General features: G+C 43.6%; 1 protein-coding gene across 1 annotated transcript in view; it reads right to left on the reverse strand.

Moving 5' to 3' along the window:
- The window catches only part of PLBD1 (phospholipase B domain containing 1), a 42,402-nt gene extending 29,866 nt beyond the window's left edge, over positions 1-12,536 (reverse strand). The window contains exons 1-2 of the mRNA XM_059816973.1: positions 12,461-12,536; positions 3,014-3,233 (exon numbers count right to left, since the gene is read on the reverse strand). Of these exons, the coding sequence (XP_059672956.1) occupies positions 3,014-3,233; positions 12,461-12,536 (296 nt within the window). The remainder of the gene's footprint in view (positions 1-3,013; positions 3,234-12,460) is intronic.
- Between the last annotated feature and the right edge of the window lie 917 nt (positions 12,537-13,453).

Below are 13,453 nucleotides of genomic sequence, written 5' to 3' on the forward strand. Positions count from 1 at the left end.
AGGAAAGTTGAGCTGTGTGCAGCTACTGTGGGCACTGATGTCTGCAAAAGCAGAATGAGAGTGTTTAGAGACACCTTCTCATAAAAGAAGTCACAGTGGTGCTAGAGAGCTTCCCTGAAGACAGGCTGAATGAGCCAGGCAGTCTGACAGAAATAGAATTACAGATTGGGAAAGACTGTTTCCCAGTTTTACTTCAGAAGACGTGTGTAACTGTCGCAAAGAACGAACATCTGCCTGCATGTTAATTAGGATTCTTTGAATCTCTAGGCAAGATAAAGAAGGAGAAATGGAGCTCTAAGAGCAATCTTAACATCTGCAAACTTAGTGCATTCTCACTACTCCTGTGGTTCAGGAAATTGCAAACACACTGTGTAAGAGGATTCATTAGTTGCAGTTTGCTGAATAAAAAACCACCAAGGTCATACAGCTAAGCCCTGAAGTAATAGGTTCTCTGTCTTCTCAAGGGTCAGGGGAGTACATCACTAATTCATCTCAGCTCCTTAGCTGGAGCATTTTCAATAGGTATTCTTAGCTTCAAAGAGAAGCCCTCTTTATCCAAATTAGCTTTACAAGACCTCACAGAAAAAGCTTATATTCATAACCCCCAGTGAGAAATATGCTTCCACTGCAAGTACAGATGTACAATGGGGCAAACACATAGCCAAAACCCAAATTCAGATGGTATGTACAGTATTTGATAGTCATTTTAATGATGGTAAGCATTTTCAGGTTTTGCACTGTCAGAGGATTTCTCAGTGGATTTCCTCAAAAAGTTTCCTCAGAAAAGAAAGGCTTTGGCTACTTCAGTTTTTGCATCTTAACCCATTCCCACACTTAAACTCCTTTAAAACAGTTGAGTTTCCCACTTTGCTTAAAAGCCAAAGTCTCAGACCCTACTTTTCCACATTGATACAAACCCTCAACTTCACTTCCACAGACTTCAAGATCTCTGTTCATTACTATTTCTGCTATATCCACTTCCCTACAAAGGGACACTCAGTGCTGGAGCTGGTAGCCCTACAGTAACAACAGCTAGGGCTAGGAACCAGCCTCAGTAAGTACCTGACCTAGAGAAGGCAAAAGCCTTGAACAGAGTAACTTGTGAGTACCTTCACTTCTGTGAATCTTCACTTAACACCCATGGAAAAAACAAAGGGGAAAAACTCCCTCCCCTGAACCTCAGCATAGACTAAGACATCAGATAAAGTCCCTGAAGACACTGTTTCACATTCAAACCATGTTTAAAGGAATGGGCATATACTTAAGTTTGTTTAAAAGACAGCCAGGAAGACTTATAAGTCTACTGTGGAGGCAGAAGGGGAACAGGGTGTAGGTTGTTGATACTAGAACATTACTTGCCATCTAACTGGGCTTACCATGGATTAGGCTCTCTATGTAGTATGACAACACTTAAGCTTAACCATTTAGAGATGAATACACCTAGGTAAAGCCTTAGTGAAAAAAATCTGTTGAGCAACACCCAGTTTTAACAATGTGCTAAATGTAATGCTAGCATCCCCCAGATCCATATATAGTTAGCATAAACTGACTGAATAGCACATAACAGTAACCTCTCATGCCAAATAATCCAACAACATACATCCAGATCTGTCATGTACTTCATTTCCTTTCCTGCCTGGAGTACAGGCTGTGCACTCAGAACTCTAGGATTTCTTTACTCTTTCCCTCAGAAGTGTTTTGTTGTTGACAAATAGCACTTTATGAATTTCTTTATACTCTCCACAGACCTAGCTGCCTCTCCAGCAAAGTCTACTAGAGAGTCACATTAACATATCATACGATCAGAAAACTATCCATAAATCTTAACTGATCTCAAAATGTCTTACTAATTAAATTAATATCATCTTGTCTAGCAGCCATATCTGACAATTGTTTGACAGACAACCTTCCCCTGCTGGACTGTTCAATGCAGCCTATTGGTATTTATTTTAGTGTTCTGGAAGCAAAGCTGCTGAAGCCAAATTCATGTCACCACATCCATCATAAGCATCTCCCAACTATTCTCCAGCCATGCATCAGAATTTGGGAATTTTTCTTTTCCTATGACTAAGTTGGTAGAGGAAAAGATGGAGCTTGTTCAACAAGTCACATGTCACGTTCTTAGCTATATCACCAGCTACATCCTACCAGTTAGTATGTCATAGTGCCATTCTGTCTTTCAACTTAGTCAAGGACAGAATAGGGTTTGGTTTTGGGGTTATTTTTTCGGTTGGTTGTTTAGGTTTTTGGGTTTGTTTGTTGTTTTTGAAGAAAAAAACTGCTCTGGATTCATAACAAGTACAAAATTCTGTCAGTTTTCATAGATCTGCACTGTGGGAGAGAGTCAAATCCTCATCTTCTCTTCAAAGGGCTTTCAGGAGTATACTGACCCTTCTAGACACACACCAGTCTGCCTTCAGGCCTATCAGTATATCAGCTTTTTTTTTTTTTAATTTGTCCAAGAGAGACTAAACTCCCCATGCTGTGATGTCTCAGTATCTGCTCCCCAGCAGTTTCTTGACAGTGTTTGGTGAAAGGTCCTTAAGGAAGCCCTGCAGCCCTTGCCAGCAACATCTCTCCCTGCATGATCTGCTCTCAAGTGTCTCATCTGTTGTTGGTCAGTCACCTAACTATAAGCTGGGGAGATAACTATTCTTTCTGCTACCCCTTTTGTAATTATTTACAACATAGGGCTTACGCACTTCCTTACACATACACCATTCTGTGATTACATTACTTAATCAGTAATATAGATACAGTACTCATCTATCTCACCAAGGTGTTAGGAGAGCCTGCAGGATGAGAAGGAGAGGGCACATCCTGATCCCATAATGAAGATGCTATACTTCATGCCTTCTACTAATTAAAGGGCCAGTACACAACTGCAAAATGTATGGTTAGTTTAAATGGATGGGAATTAAGGGAAAGGAAAAAACAAATGAACCAAAAATTCACAAGTATACAGAAATCCACTGGAATTGTCATAAGATGAGTTGCTTCCTGAGGTACTTACGGAGCTGTGAGATAGCCTTCCAAGAAGCCAGCTGCATACATGATATCTTCATTGCTTAACGTCTGACTGCCATAGCCTGCTCTGATCTCCAGAACTCCCCAACCTGTTGTCTGTATAGTGTTGTTGTAGAAGCCATAAGCATCTCCACTCCTGTCCAGTATATTCTTGACCTGAAGTGTTTTTTGAGCTCTATTCCAGTACACAGTTGCATAGCGGATTTCTATGGTGGAGAAGAAAGGGGGCGAGGGAAACAAACAAACATCAGTAGGTATTTCCTATCTAATACCGAAATGTCAAGACAGTATTTTGGCAATTTAAAAGAGTTAATTTGATAGCTTTCCAACAGGTTTAGTTGTACTATGGAGAGCAACACTAACGTTAACATACTGAAAAATGGCATGAGAACTAACTGTAGTTTTACCAAGACAAAAGCTTACAGCTAAATACTCTCATGTTACTCTTCCTGAAGTTATCTACAACTCTTTCGGTATAGAGCTCCAACACAGCTGAGTCTTGACATAAAATTCAGAAAAGTATTTCCTTACCTGACTCAGAAGAAAATCTATACAAATCTTATTGAAAGTAACTTTAGAAGACAGCATGCCTTAGCAACTGCAAAGGATTATAAGCTACCGTTGACTTTGTTTTCCACCTAAAGCTTCAAAAAGCTACTGTCTTTCTGGGCAACTAATACTGGAGGTGGCATTACCAAACACGAGCACTAAAACTCAGTGGATCATAGGCTTAAAGACAAAAGCACCACAGGTATGCAATGCTTTACAAGACACACAATCCCTATCACCCAGCCAGAACAGAATCAATCCCAAGTGTGAAATGAATGGGAAGGAAGGGCACTAGACTGCTCAGGGTTTTGCTTGGACTGCTGTTTAAAAAACCATTCTGCATTAGTTGGGTTTTAATCCTGCTGAGCTGAAGAACAAAGAGCAAGGTAAACTGCTTTCCAAAAAAACCCAAACCCTACAACTCTAATTCAACCTTCCCTAAGATGGGACCTGATTACATCAGCTCTCCATTCATGACTGATCAAATTACTACTATAGTATTGCAAGTAAAAAGAGTTCAAAAATCATGACTCAGAGTTCCCAGAATTATTTGAAAAGTTTTAAGGGATAAGCTCATAAACACAACTACTGAGAAACTAGCAATGTTTTTATTCCCATGACCCTCCTCCAGTGTATGGCAACTAGTCCTGCCAGTTTATAGCAAGAAATTACTATTTGGTTACTACTTCTCACAACAATTCGTTTTGTGCATCATGCCCATAACAGCTGCAAAACAGAGAGCTAGATCTAATTCTGGATGCTTTTCACACAGAATACTTAGTATGCATGCTATGATAATGGAACCATAAGAAAAGCAATATAATGCCAGCACAATATCTAATGCTTTTCAAAAAGCTGTAAGTAAAGTGTTTGTGATTAAGCATCTAGCTTGATTTCAAATTAAGTGCACCCACTTTATTCAGTACTCTAAAACATAACATAAAGAAGCTATTTTTGTGAAGAGCCATGACATATTTGAATAAAAAAGCAAAAACATTTTCCAAGAACCAAACTCTTTCTCCAACTAATCACTTTTTGACATAGCAGTTACTCAGTTGCTTTAAGCCAGTTTTCATCCATTTTACCAGACTGTTGAATAATCCGTGACATTCGACAGCCAGAAAGCTGTTCTCTCCTAGTGTTCCAGCGAGAATATGTAAAACTGTTTCTTACTAAGAATCACAGAATGGCTGAGGTTGGAGGGCACCTCTGCAGGTCATCTTGTCCAACCCCCCTGCTCAAGCAGGATCACCTAGAGCAAGTTGCCCAGGATCATATCCTGACGGCTTTCAAGCATCTGTACCAGTGCTTGCTCACTCTCATAATGAAAAAGTGTCTCCTGACATTCAAAGAGAACTTCCTATGATTCAGTTTACGCCCATTGTCTCTGGTCCTGTCACTGGGCACCACTGAAAAGAACCTGGCTCCATCTTCTTTACATCCTCCCTTCAAGTATTTTTATACATTCATGAGATCGCCCTTGCACCTTCTCTTCTCCAGGTGGAACAGTCCCAGCTCTCTCAGCCATTCCTCAAATGAGATGCTCCAGTTCCTTAATCACCTTCGTAGCCCTTTGCCACAGTATCTCCAGATCTCTCTGGTACTGGGCACCCCAGAACTGGACCCAGCACACCAGGCATGTCCTTACCAATGCTGAGCGGAGGGGAAGGATCACCTCCCTTGACCTGGCAACACTCCTACTGATGCAGCTCAGGAGGTAGTTATTCTTTTTTTGCCACAAGAGCACATTGGTGGCTCATGTTCAGCTTGGCATCCACCAGGACCTCCATGCCCTGTTCTGCAAAGCTGCTGTGCTGGTTTTGGCTGGGATAGAGTTAATTTTCTTCATAGTAGCTAGTATGGGGCCATGTTTTGGATTTGTGCTGAAAACAGTATTGATACACAGAGATGTTTTAGTTACTGCTGAGCAGTGCTTACACAGAGTCAAGGCCTTTTCTGTTTCTCACACCACCCCACCAGCGAGTAGGCTGGGGGTGCACAAGAAGTTGGGAGGGGACACAGCCGGGACAGCTGTCCCCAACTGACCAAAGGGACATTCCATACCATATGATGTCATGCTCAGTATATAAACTAGGGGGAAAGCTGGCTGGGGGACCACTGCTTGGGCTGGGCATCGGTTGGAGGGTGGTGAGCAATTGTTTTCACTTGCATCACTTCCCTTGTTTGTTGTTGTTGTTGTTATTTTCCTTTTCATTACAATTTTTATCATCATTATTATTTTATTTTATTTCACTTATTAAACTGTTTTTATCTCAGCCCACGAGCTTTCTCGCTTTTACTCTTCCTATTCTCTCCCCCATCCCACTGGGGCAGGGAGGGAGGGAGTGAGCAGCTGTGTGGTGCTTAGTTGCCAGCTGGGCTTAAACCACAACAGCTGCTTTCGAAATGGTCAGCCCCCCACATATAGTGGTACATGGGGTTATTCCTCCCCAGGTGCAGGACTTGGCATTTCCCTTTATTGAACTGCATGAGGGTCCTGTCAGCCCATTTCTCCAGCCGGTTGAGGTCTCTCTGAACAGCAGCACAACCCTGTGATGTATGAGCCACTCCTCACGGTTTTGTATCATCAGCAAACTTGCTGAGGGTACACTCTGCCCCATCACCCAGATTATTAAGGAAGATGCTGAACAGTATTGACTGCTGGCATACAGCACAGGTTACTGGCCTCCAGCTAGACTTCGTACCACTAAGCATTATGTCAGTCTTCATGATTTACTAGAGACACTTCTCACATGAACAGAAAAAGCATTGGCAAGACCAGAATTTTAACGGGGAAGGAACTGTTTAGGGTTTTTTTTTTCCTCCATTCTATGAATAGAAGTTTTTAAATTAATCTCTATTTGGAGATGAAGTAATTTTGGGAACTTGGAACACAGTGTTAAAAACATGTTTTTCATCTGCTAGGTAATGAGGCTATTTAAAGGATGAGACATGACAGACTTTGGATAACTCTTCAAGCACCTATAATCTTACTTTTCTGTTGTCTCCTTAACTACCTTCTAGTAAAACATGGGGTAATTGCTACTTTAGCTTAAGGGTAAACATGGGAATCACTCAGACTGAAAAAATCTATAGAAAGAGCAGCAGGCTGACAAGGGTCATCACTGAGGAGCGCCAAAGGCTACCTTACACAGCTAAAGCTCACATAAGCAAAGAGGTCAGGGAAGGGGAAGTCCTGTGAAGAAGTGGTGCAAGGGGTCAGTGCAGAACACAACTAACCTGTCCAGCAGTAAAGGGGAAGGCTGATTCCAACCAAGCAGCCCCTTGCAGGGCAGAGGAGAGACAGGACACATGCCCAGTACACAAAGACAGCTGAGGAACTGGTAAAAAAAGCAAGAACAAAGTAGGGGAAAAAAATCATCTTCTTCCCATCTCTTCACTAGGCTGTGGAGAGGTAGCGAGCAGTCAAGAGGAACCAGGGCAGCTGGATAATGTTATTAGTGCCCACAGACTAAACAGGTATGTCAAAAAAACTTTTCTCTGCCTAAAGCAAAATAGCCATAGCTTTCTTTTTTAAAAGGCGGCTGACGCTGGTGCCAGACAGACTCATCTGACACAAGTATTCTAACACGGCAGTCTCAGTTTCTTTGGTTTATGCTCTGCCAGAGCATGAACATGCAGAGCTATTCTCAAAAGTCAGAACAAACTTTAAAATTACCCTTGGAGTTTGACCTGCCCCAACTTCACTATATGACAAATTTAAACCGAAAAAAAAAACCACGACTAGAAAAGGATGGGAGAGAAGGAGAAACATTAAATTACAGAATAATTTGCAACAAACCTGGAGAGAGGCCTTTAGAGGAACAGCATCAAGACAGTGTCATAGATGTGGCTTAACAGTGATGCCAGAAAAGACCATTTCCCATTACTGATCTCCCCCCCACCCCAACTCATTCACTAATCATCCCATTTCACCTCCTTAATTTTTATGTCCATTTCTGCAAATCTAATTGCTCTGGTCTAAAGTGTCAAAATACCTACATATGAAATCGGTATGTTTATTTCAAGGAACATATATATAATCATACAGTAATTGCTATAATTTAGAAGGTAAGTCATTATCTTGCTACAGATGGAGTTAGAACTACAAGCTTTAAATCTGTGTACACTTAAAACACGCTTACACTACAGTGTAATCGAAGCATTTGCTATCACCCAGTCTGTTACAATTTTAATCTGCGTTCATCTAAACTAGCAGCACTACCTTTGCCAAGAAAACCATCCAGAACTGAAGTTTAACATGGAATATAGATATACAAGAAGCAACTGCACAATTCCAAACAATCCCATATGTGTCCTGCAACAGCAGGACCCCTCCCCTTGAATAACGCTGGCATTTTTATATTTATTTTTGGAGGGTGAGGCAGGGACCCTAGCATCTCTTATCCCAGCAGTTGTATTGGTAACTTCTTACATATGAATCAAATGCCACATCTCCATGAATCTACAAACCATCCTTTTATCATCGAAGTTAGACTGCCCAGTGTGTAGCTGAGAATGCTGACAAGTATTTCAGCCTATTGCCTGCTCTCAGGACTCTGAAGAATAGAAAAGACTGATAATCTGTGGCTATTCCATAACAGTATTGCTTAGAATAACCTAAATAACAAGTCAAAGCACACACTATTTACTGTGATGACTGACTCAAAATCCCTGGGCATAGGGTAGGTCAGCGGAGTCACCGTTCCCCTCCGTGCAACCAGCCAGCCAGAAGAACTGCATAGCATCAGCAATGCGCAGTTACACCACAACCACCAGTGCACCATATGGTGGGAGACCAGCGTGGAGAAGTGCAATGACAAAACAAGCCTGAATATGCAAGTGTTCCTTCTCCTTTCTGCAGTCAGTAGGCACTAGGAGGGACCTTTCCTCAAATTGCCTGGTTTTAAAGACACGTCAAAGCTTCTGCCAAATAAAGATTCAGAAATAGGGACTACAGCTGGGAGAGTGCTGGAGTTTCTTCAACAAGTGAGAAGTATCTGCTTTTTGCCAAGATTATACCCTAAATAATGGAAAAATGAAGATATTTCAGCCATGGCTAGGAGGTGGTGGTAGTCCCCTTGGTTTTCAGGCTGAAATGCCAAATCTGTTCTCTGCCTTTTTGGCTCAATACAGGCACTGCCAAGATTATGTTAAAAGTGGAGCTTGTCTTTTACTTGGTGGCAGCAGGCGAGTGGAAATACATACATGTTCATGAGAATATAGAGAAAGCAATTAAAGGAAATACTAAGTGAGAGGACTGAGGCAAGATGAAAAAAAAGAAGAAATCAGATGCTGAGGAGAACATGAAAGAGTAGCAGTAACTTGCAGTGAAAGAACAGAATGGACAGAGAAGATGAGGAAGAAAAACGAAGAGCAGTACAGTGAGATGGCCCAAGACCATCTAACAAACATACTATTTGATAACTGCCACTAATATTTATTAAATAAATAACACCTACAATAATAACACTTGACATGCCTTAAGAATGCCAGTAAAATTTGTCTGGCAATATGCAACAGCTGCTTTTCCTTATGCTTTCCCAGCCATAAGTTGTTTTTAAAAAACATATCTAGATAGGCTATTGGACTTGCTAATTATAGAAATTAACAGAACTCCCTTCTCCTTGCAGATGAAAGAGCCACAAGGTTTGGGGGGTGAGAATTAATATACATGTTTTTCCTTAGCTTGAGAAACAAGCTAACTCACAAGCAATGAAGCACTGGTTAGGTTGCATGTAACAAGCCAAATAAGTTAAGAACTGTGAGCATCCCCTAGTAATAGAAAACCACTGGCTTCCTTAACTACTAATTTTTATCTATATTTTACATGCTTATTTTTATCTATGGCTTTTCAAAAGTGAAGCCTTTTTTTGCAGAGGTGTTCAGATGTACTTCATAGATTTCACCTATACCCTTTCCACTAAATAGGGAAGCTCTCACTCTACCATTTCACTGAAGACTAGTTTTGCACAACTTAGAAACACAAAAATCCTATCACAAAGTTGCACATCTCCTGTTTTCAGTATACGCTCTCCTACAGCTGATGTTCAGTAGTAAAGATTATATTAGCATGGCATAGCATTTAAATATTTCAGGTCAACCATAATAAGGAGCATCTGATGTTTCTGTTCAATTTTGTAATTTCATAGAGCTTGTCCTATTTTCCCATTAAAAATTTTAGAACCATCCTTTTAACTGTTTAAAAAAGGTTGTACACCTCTAAAGTACAACTGAGACTTCAAAGTACAGTTATGATTGGAATCCATTACAAAATGAATGTTAAGTACTTCAGGACTTACCTTAATGATTTTGTGATTCTGTGACTTCTTTAGAGATTAGCTTGAACCACACAAGAACTTAACATGAAACCCAGTAATTTTCAAGTAAAGGAGTAAATGCTTTCTTGTTCTGCTTGAATATAAGCTATTTGCATTTTCTATTCTACTGGCCTTAATTCATCCTATTTCCTCATACATTTCAGGTCTAAGTAATTTTTCAATTTGCCTCTAACAGGTCTGTCATTATTTGAAGCCTAATCCCCTGATTTGTGCTTACATGAGAGAGAAGCAATATTCAAATGTGAACTATTTAAATTAAGAGTTTGAGTCTTGTATAGTTTTCATGGTCACAAGGATACTTACTAGTAAAGCTTAGCTGGTGCTGAAAACTTGCCAAAACAGTTATAGGTCTCCAGTCAGGTCATCCACAGAGGAAACAAAAATCATAATTTCACAAGTAGCTTCACTATCTCATAGTCCCTAAATTTAAGTCATTTTTACCAGAGAACATTCTCTACAAACAGTTTCCAAACAGTATGATGAAGAATCTTCAAGGCATTCAAAATACTAAAGAACAATGAACCAATTAAAAAAAAAAAAATCTAGACAATTCACAATGCTGAAGGCCAAGTTTACTCCATTAAGTAGCCTAAAGGCATTTCTATTTGCTACTAAGTAGTTTTCTACCAGTACTTCAATTACGATGTGAGGAAGCAGTCAGGTATAAGCTGAAACTACTTTATATCCTAAACTTCTTTTCACTCTCTCTGCATGATTCACGGTTGACCCTTCCTTCAGTCCTGTTAATATAGTATCAAAAGTTTTTGCCAATTCAAGTAAGGTTTGAAAAGTAGGTCTCCAAGATGAGGTAGGACTGTCAGCAAAATGAGATGCTTGTAAAATTTTGGACATTAAAACAACTGTTACCTTAATTTCTCCTTGTTTTGTGGCAATTAATAAATTAACTAGGAATTTCCTAGAAGATAAGCACTGACTCCAGCCCTTAAGATCTTCAGAATTCATTGAAAGCAGCAGAAGAGGGAGATATCTCTGCTGAGATTTGCTCCCCAGCAATCCTACTATTACCACCAGTACAAATGGTATCCAGAATTCTCTAATGGGCCTTCTGCTCTAAATGGCTGCTGTCACTAACTTTTACTGATCCTCCAGAGGCCACTTCACCTTCACATACTCCACACTTGCTCAGCATCTCTTAAATTCCCTCCTTTAGTGACTCCTTTCCCTATCCCTCCAGTTGCTGGTAAACCCATTTCATACTTTGAAATTAAAAAAAAAAAAATATCCTATGTTCACACCTGACTGGTATGTCTTTTCTAGCACTTAGTTAGCTACCACAGTGTGTGTCCACAGGCGCAATGTTTCTCAAACATACCAAGCATAAACTCAAATTTTTAAGCCAGAAGCCAAGATTCTATGGAAAACTGTGAAGCTCACCAAAATGTGCCTTTATGCCATTTGCTAAATTCTGCTTGCATCCAAATCTGACTCTGAAGTTGCAACAAGAATAAAGCTTTAAAATCAGGAGACAGAAAAGCTGTAGCAGTCAACAGAGGAAGATCAGAAGTGTTACACGTTTCAGTTATTGAATTACCCTAACTGGAGCCTTACCACTTTGGCTGGAAAAGTATATTATGCAAATATATGATGAAGAACAACTGTCAGCACAAAATTAGCACGAAGCGGTGTTTGTACCGTGGAAAGCAACTTCAATTTTTAAATTAATTAGATACTGGTAAATTACTTACTCTAATGGCAACACAAGTTTATCTACTCAGAAAACACCAGATCATGTATAGGTATGAATTCTGAAACACAGACGATGACCTATACCCACAAGCTAGTACTAAAACTGTTAAAAGACGCAAGTTGCAGCATGCTGTAGGCCACAGCACCAAAACGAAGAGTCCATCCTAAATGATTCCCGTGCATGCGTATTACATTAAAACCCAGCACCACCGGGCGCTCAGTGCAGCTTCCCACCCCTTAAATTCATCGTTTGACTCCCCTCCCCCATTCCGAGAACGGAAACTTGTTTTGAAAGTTCGCCGGAATGAAGTGCCAGCACTTAACACCCACGAGGCACCACGGCCGAGCCTGCCCCAGCCGGCGGGCCACGAGGCGCTCCCGGAGCAAGCGCACGAGGTAGCCGGGACCCTCCCCGGCCTGCAAGGTCCCTCCGGGGGCTGGAGAGGCTTAACCGCCGCGACGGTCCCGGCGCTGCCGGGGCACGAAGCCCCTCGCCGCCTCGCGCCCGTTTCCAAGGCGGCATGGGGGGGCATTTCCCGCGGGAGCCAGCCGGGGAGGAGGCGCAGCGAGGAGCTGCTGCCCAAGGCGAGGCGCGGAGCCCGGCGGGTCCCCCGGGGCGGGCCCGGGCGAGCCGCGCTGCCTCCTCGGGAGCCCCGGCAGAGCCCCAGGCCGGGCTCCGCTAGCGGGACAGCCCCTCCCGGTCGCCTGGCACCCCCGGGGCTGGGGGCAGCCCCGCTATCTCCCTCCCTTCCCACCCGCCCCGGCGAGGGGGCGCCGGGACGAGGTCCCCCTGCCGCCACCTCAGGGACGGCCTCCCGCACCCCCGCTCGCCTCACCTGCTCGGCCCCCCGCCGCCGCCCACAGAAGGACGAGCCCCCAGCAGCAGCACACGCCGCCACCAAGCTGGGCCATGCTACTACTCCTCTGAGCACCGGGAGGCGGCGGGACTTTAAGAAGTTCCCTCGCTCAGGGCAGGTCTCGCCGCTGCCTCCGCCTCCTCCGGCGCCCGCCCCAGCGCCCCGTGCTGCTCCGTGCTGCCCCGTGCTGCCGCCCGCGCCGGCCGCCCTCTCCGCGCCGGGTCCGGGATGTGCCCCGGGGGAGGCCGTCAGCGGCGGCCGGTTTTCACACCGCGCTTCCCGACCAAAGTGTCGCGGCAGAGGCCCCGAAGCAGCTGTTGGGCCCAGGGCTGCCGGGTGCCCCGCTGGCCCAGCCTGCACGCTGCCCTCCGCACCCAGCACCTCGCAGCACGGCGTGCCAGCAGTGATGGCAGAAGGTGCTGGGGAAGGCGTTAAGTCAAGCTGGGCGGCAGGCCCAGGGCTCTGGACTTTTTTGGGCCCCAGCGCTTGTTTGGAGCCCCTGAGGCCTGCCCGGTCTGTGGGGTTCGCTCCAGGCTGAGGTCGGGCCTCGCCACCATGTAGGCCGGCCTCGTATGGCACAAGGCAGTGAGGAGAGAGCCCCAGGCTGGCGCCTGCTGGGCCGCTGGGCTTGCCAAGGGTCATTAACTGAAAAGGGGTGAAGGTTTATCAAGAAAAGGCCCCCGTAAAGCAACAGGAGTTAAGTGGTGTCTTATCAAACTATGCATTTTACAGCAGAGGAAGAGCAGCTTTTGGCCTTGTTGAGAAGAACAACCGCTGCGCGTGTCCCAGCAGAAAAGCTGAGGGGTTTTCCTTTTCTTACAGTTTACAGATAGGGAGAACTTCCTGTGGGGTCTTCCCCTGCCCCTGCAATTCAGATCATTTTGAAATGCTGTGTCATGGTTTAGTCCCAGCTGCACTAATCACCACACAGCCGCTCACTTACTCCCCTTCCTCAGCTGGACAGGAGAGAGA

This window comes from Gavia stellata, chromosome 4 (genome assembly GCF_030936135.1).
Source record: "Gavia stellata isolate bGavSte3 chromosome 4, bGavSte3.hap2, whole genome shotgun sequence".
Lineage (NCBI taxonomy): Eukaryota > Metazoa > Chordata > Aves > Gaviiformes > Gaviidae > Gavia > Gavia stellata.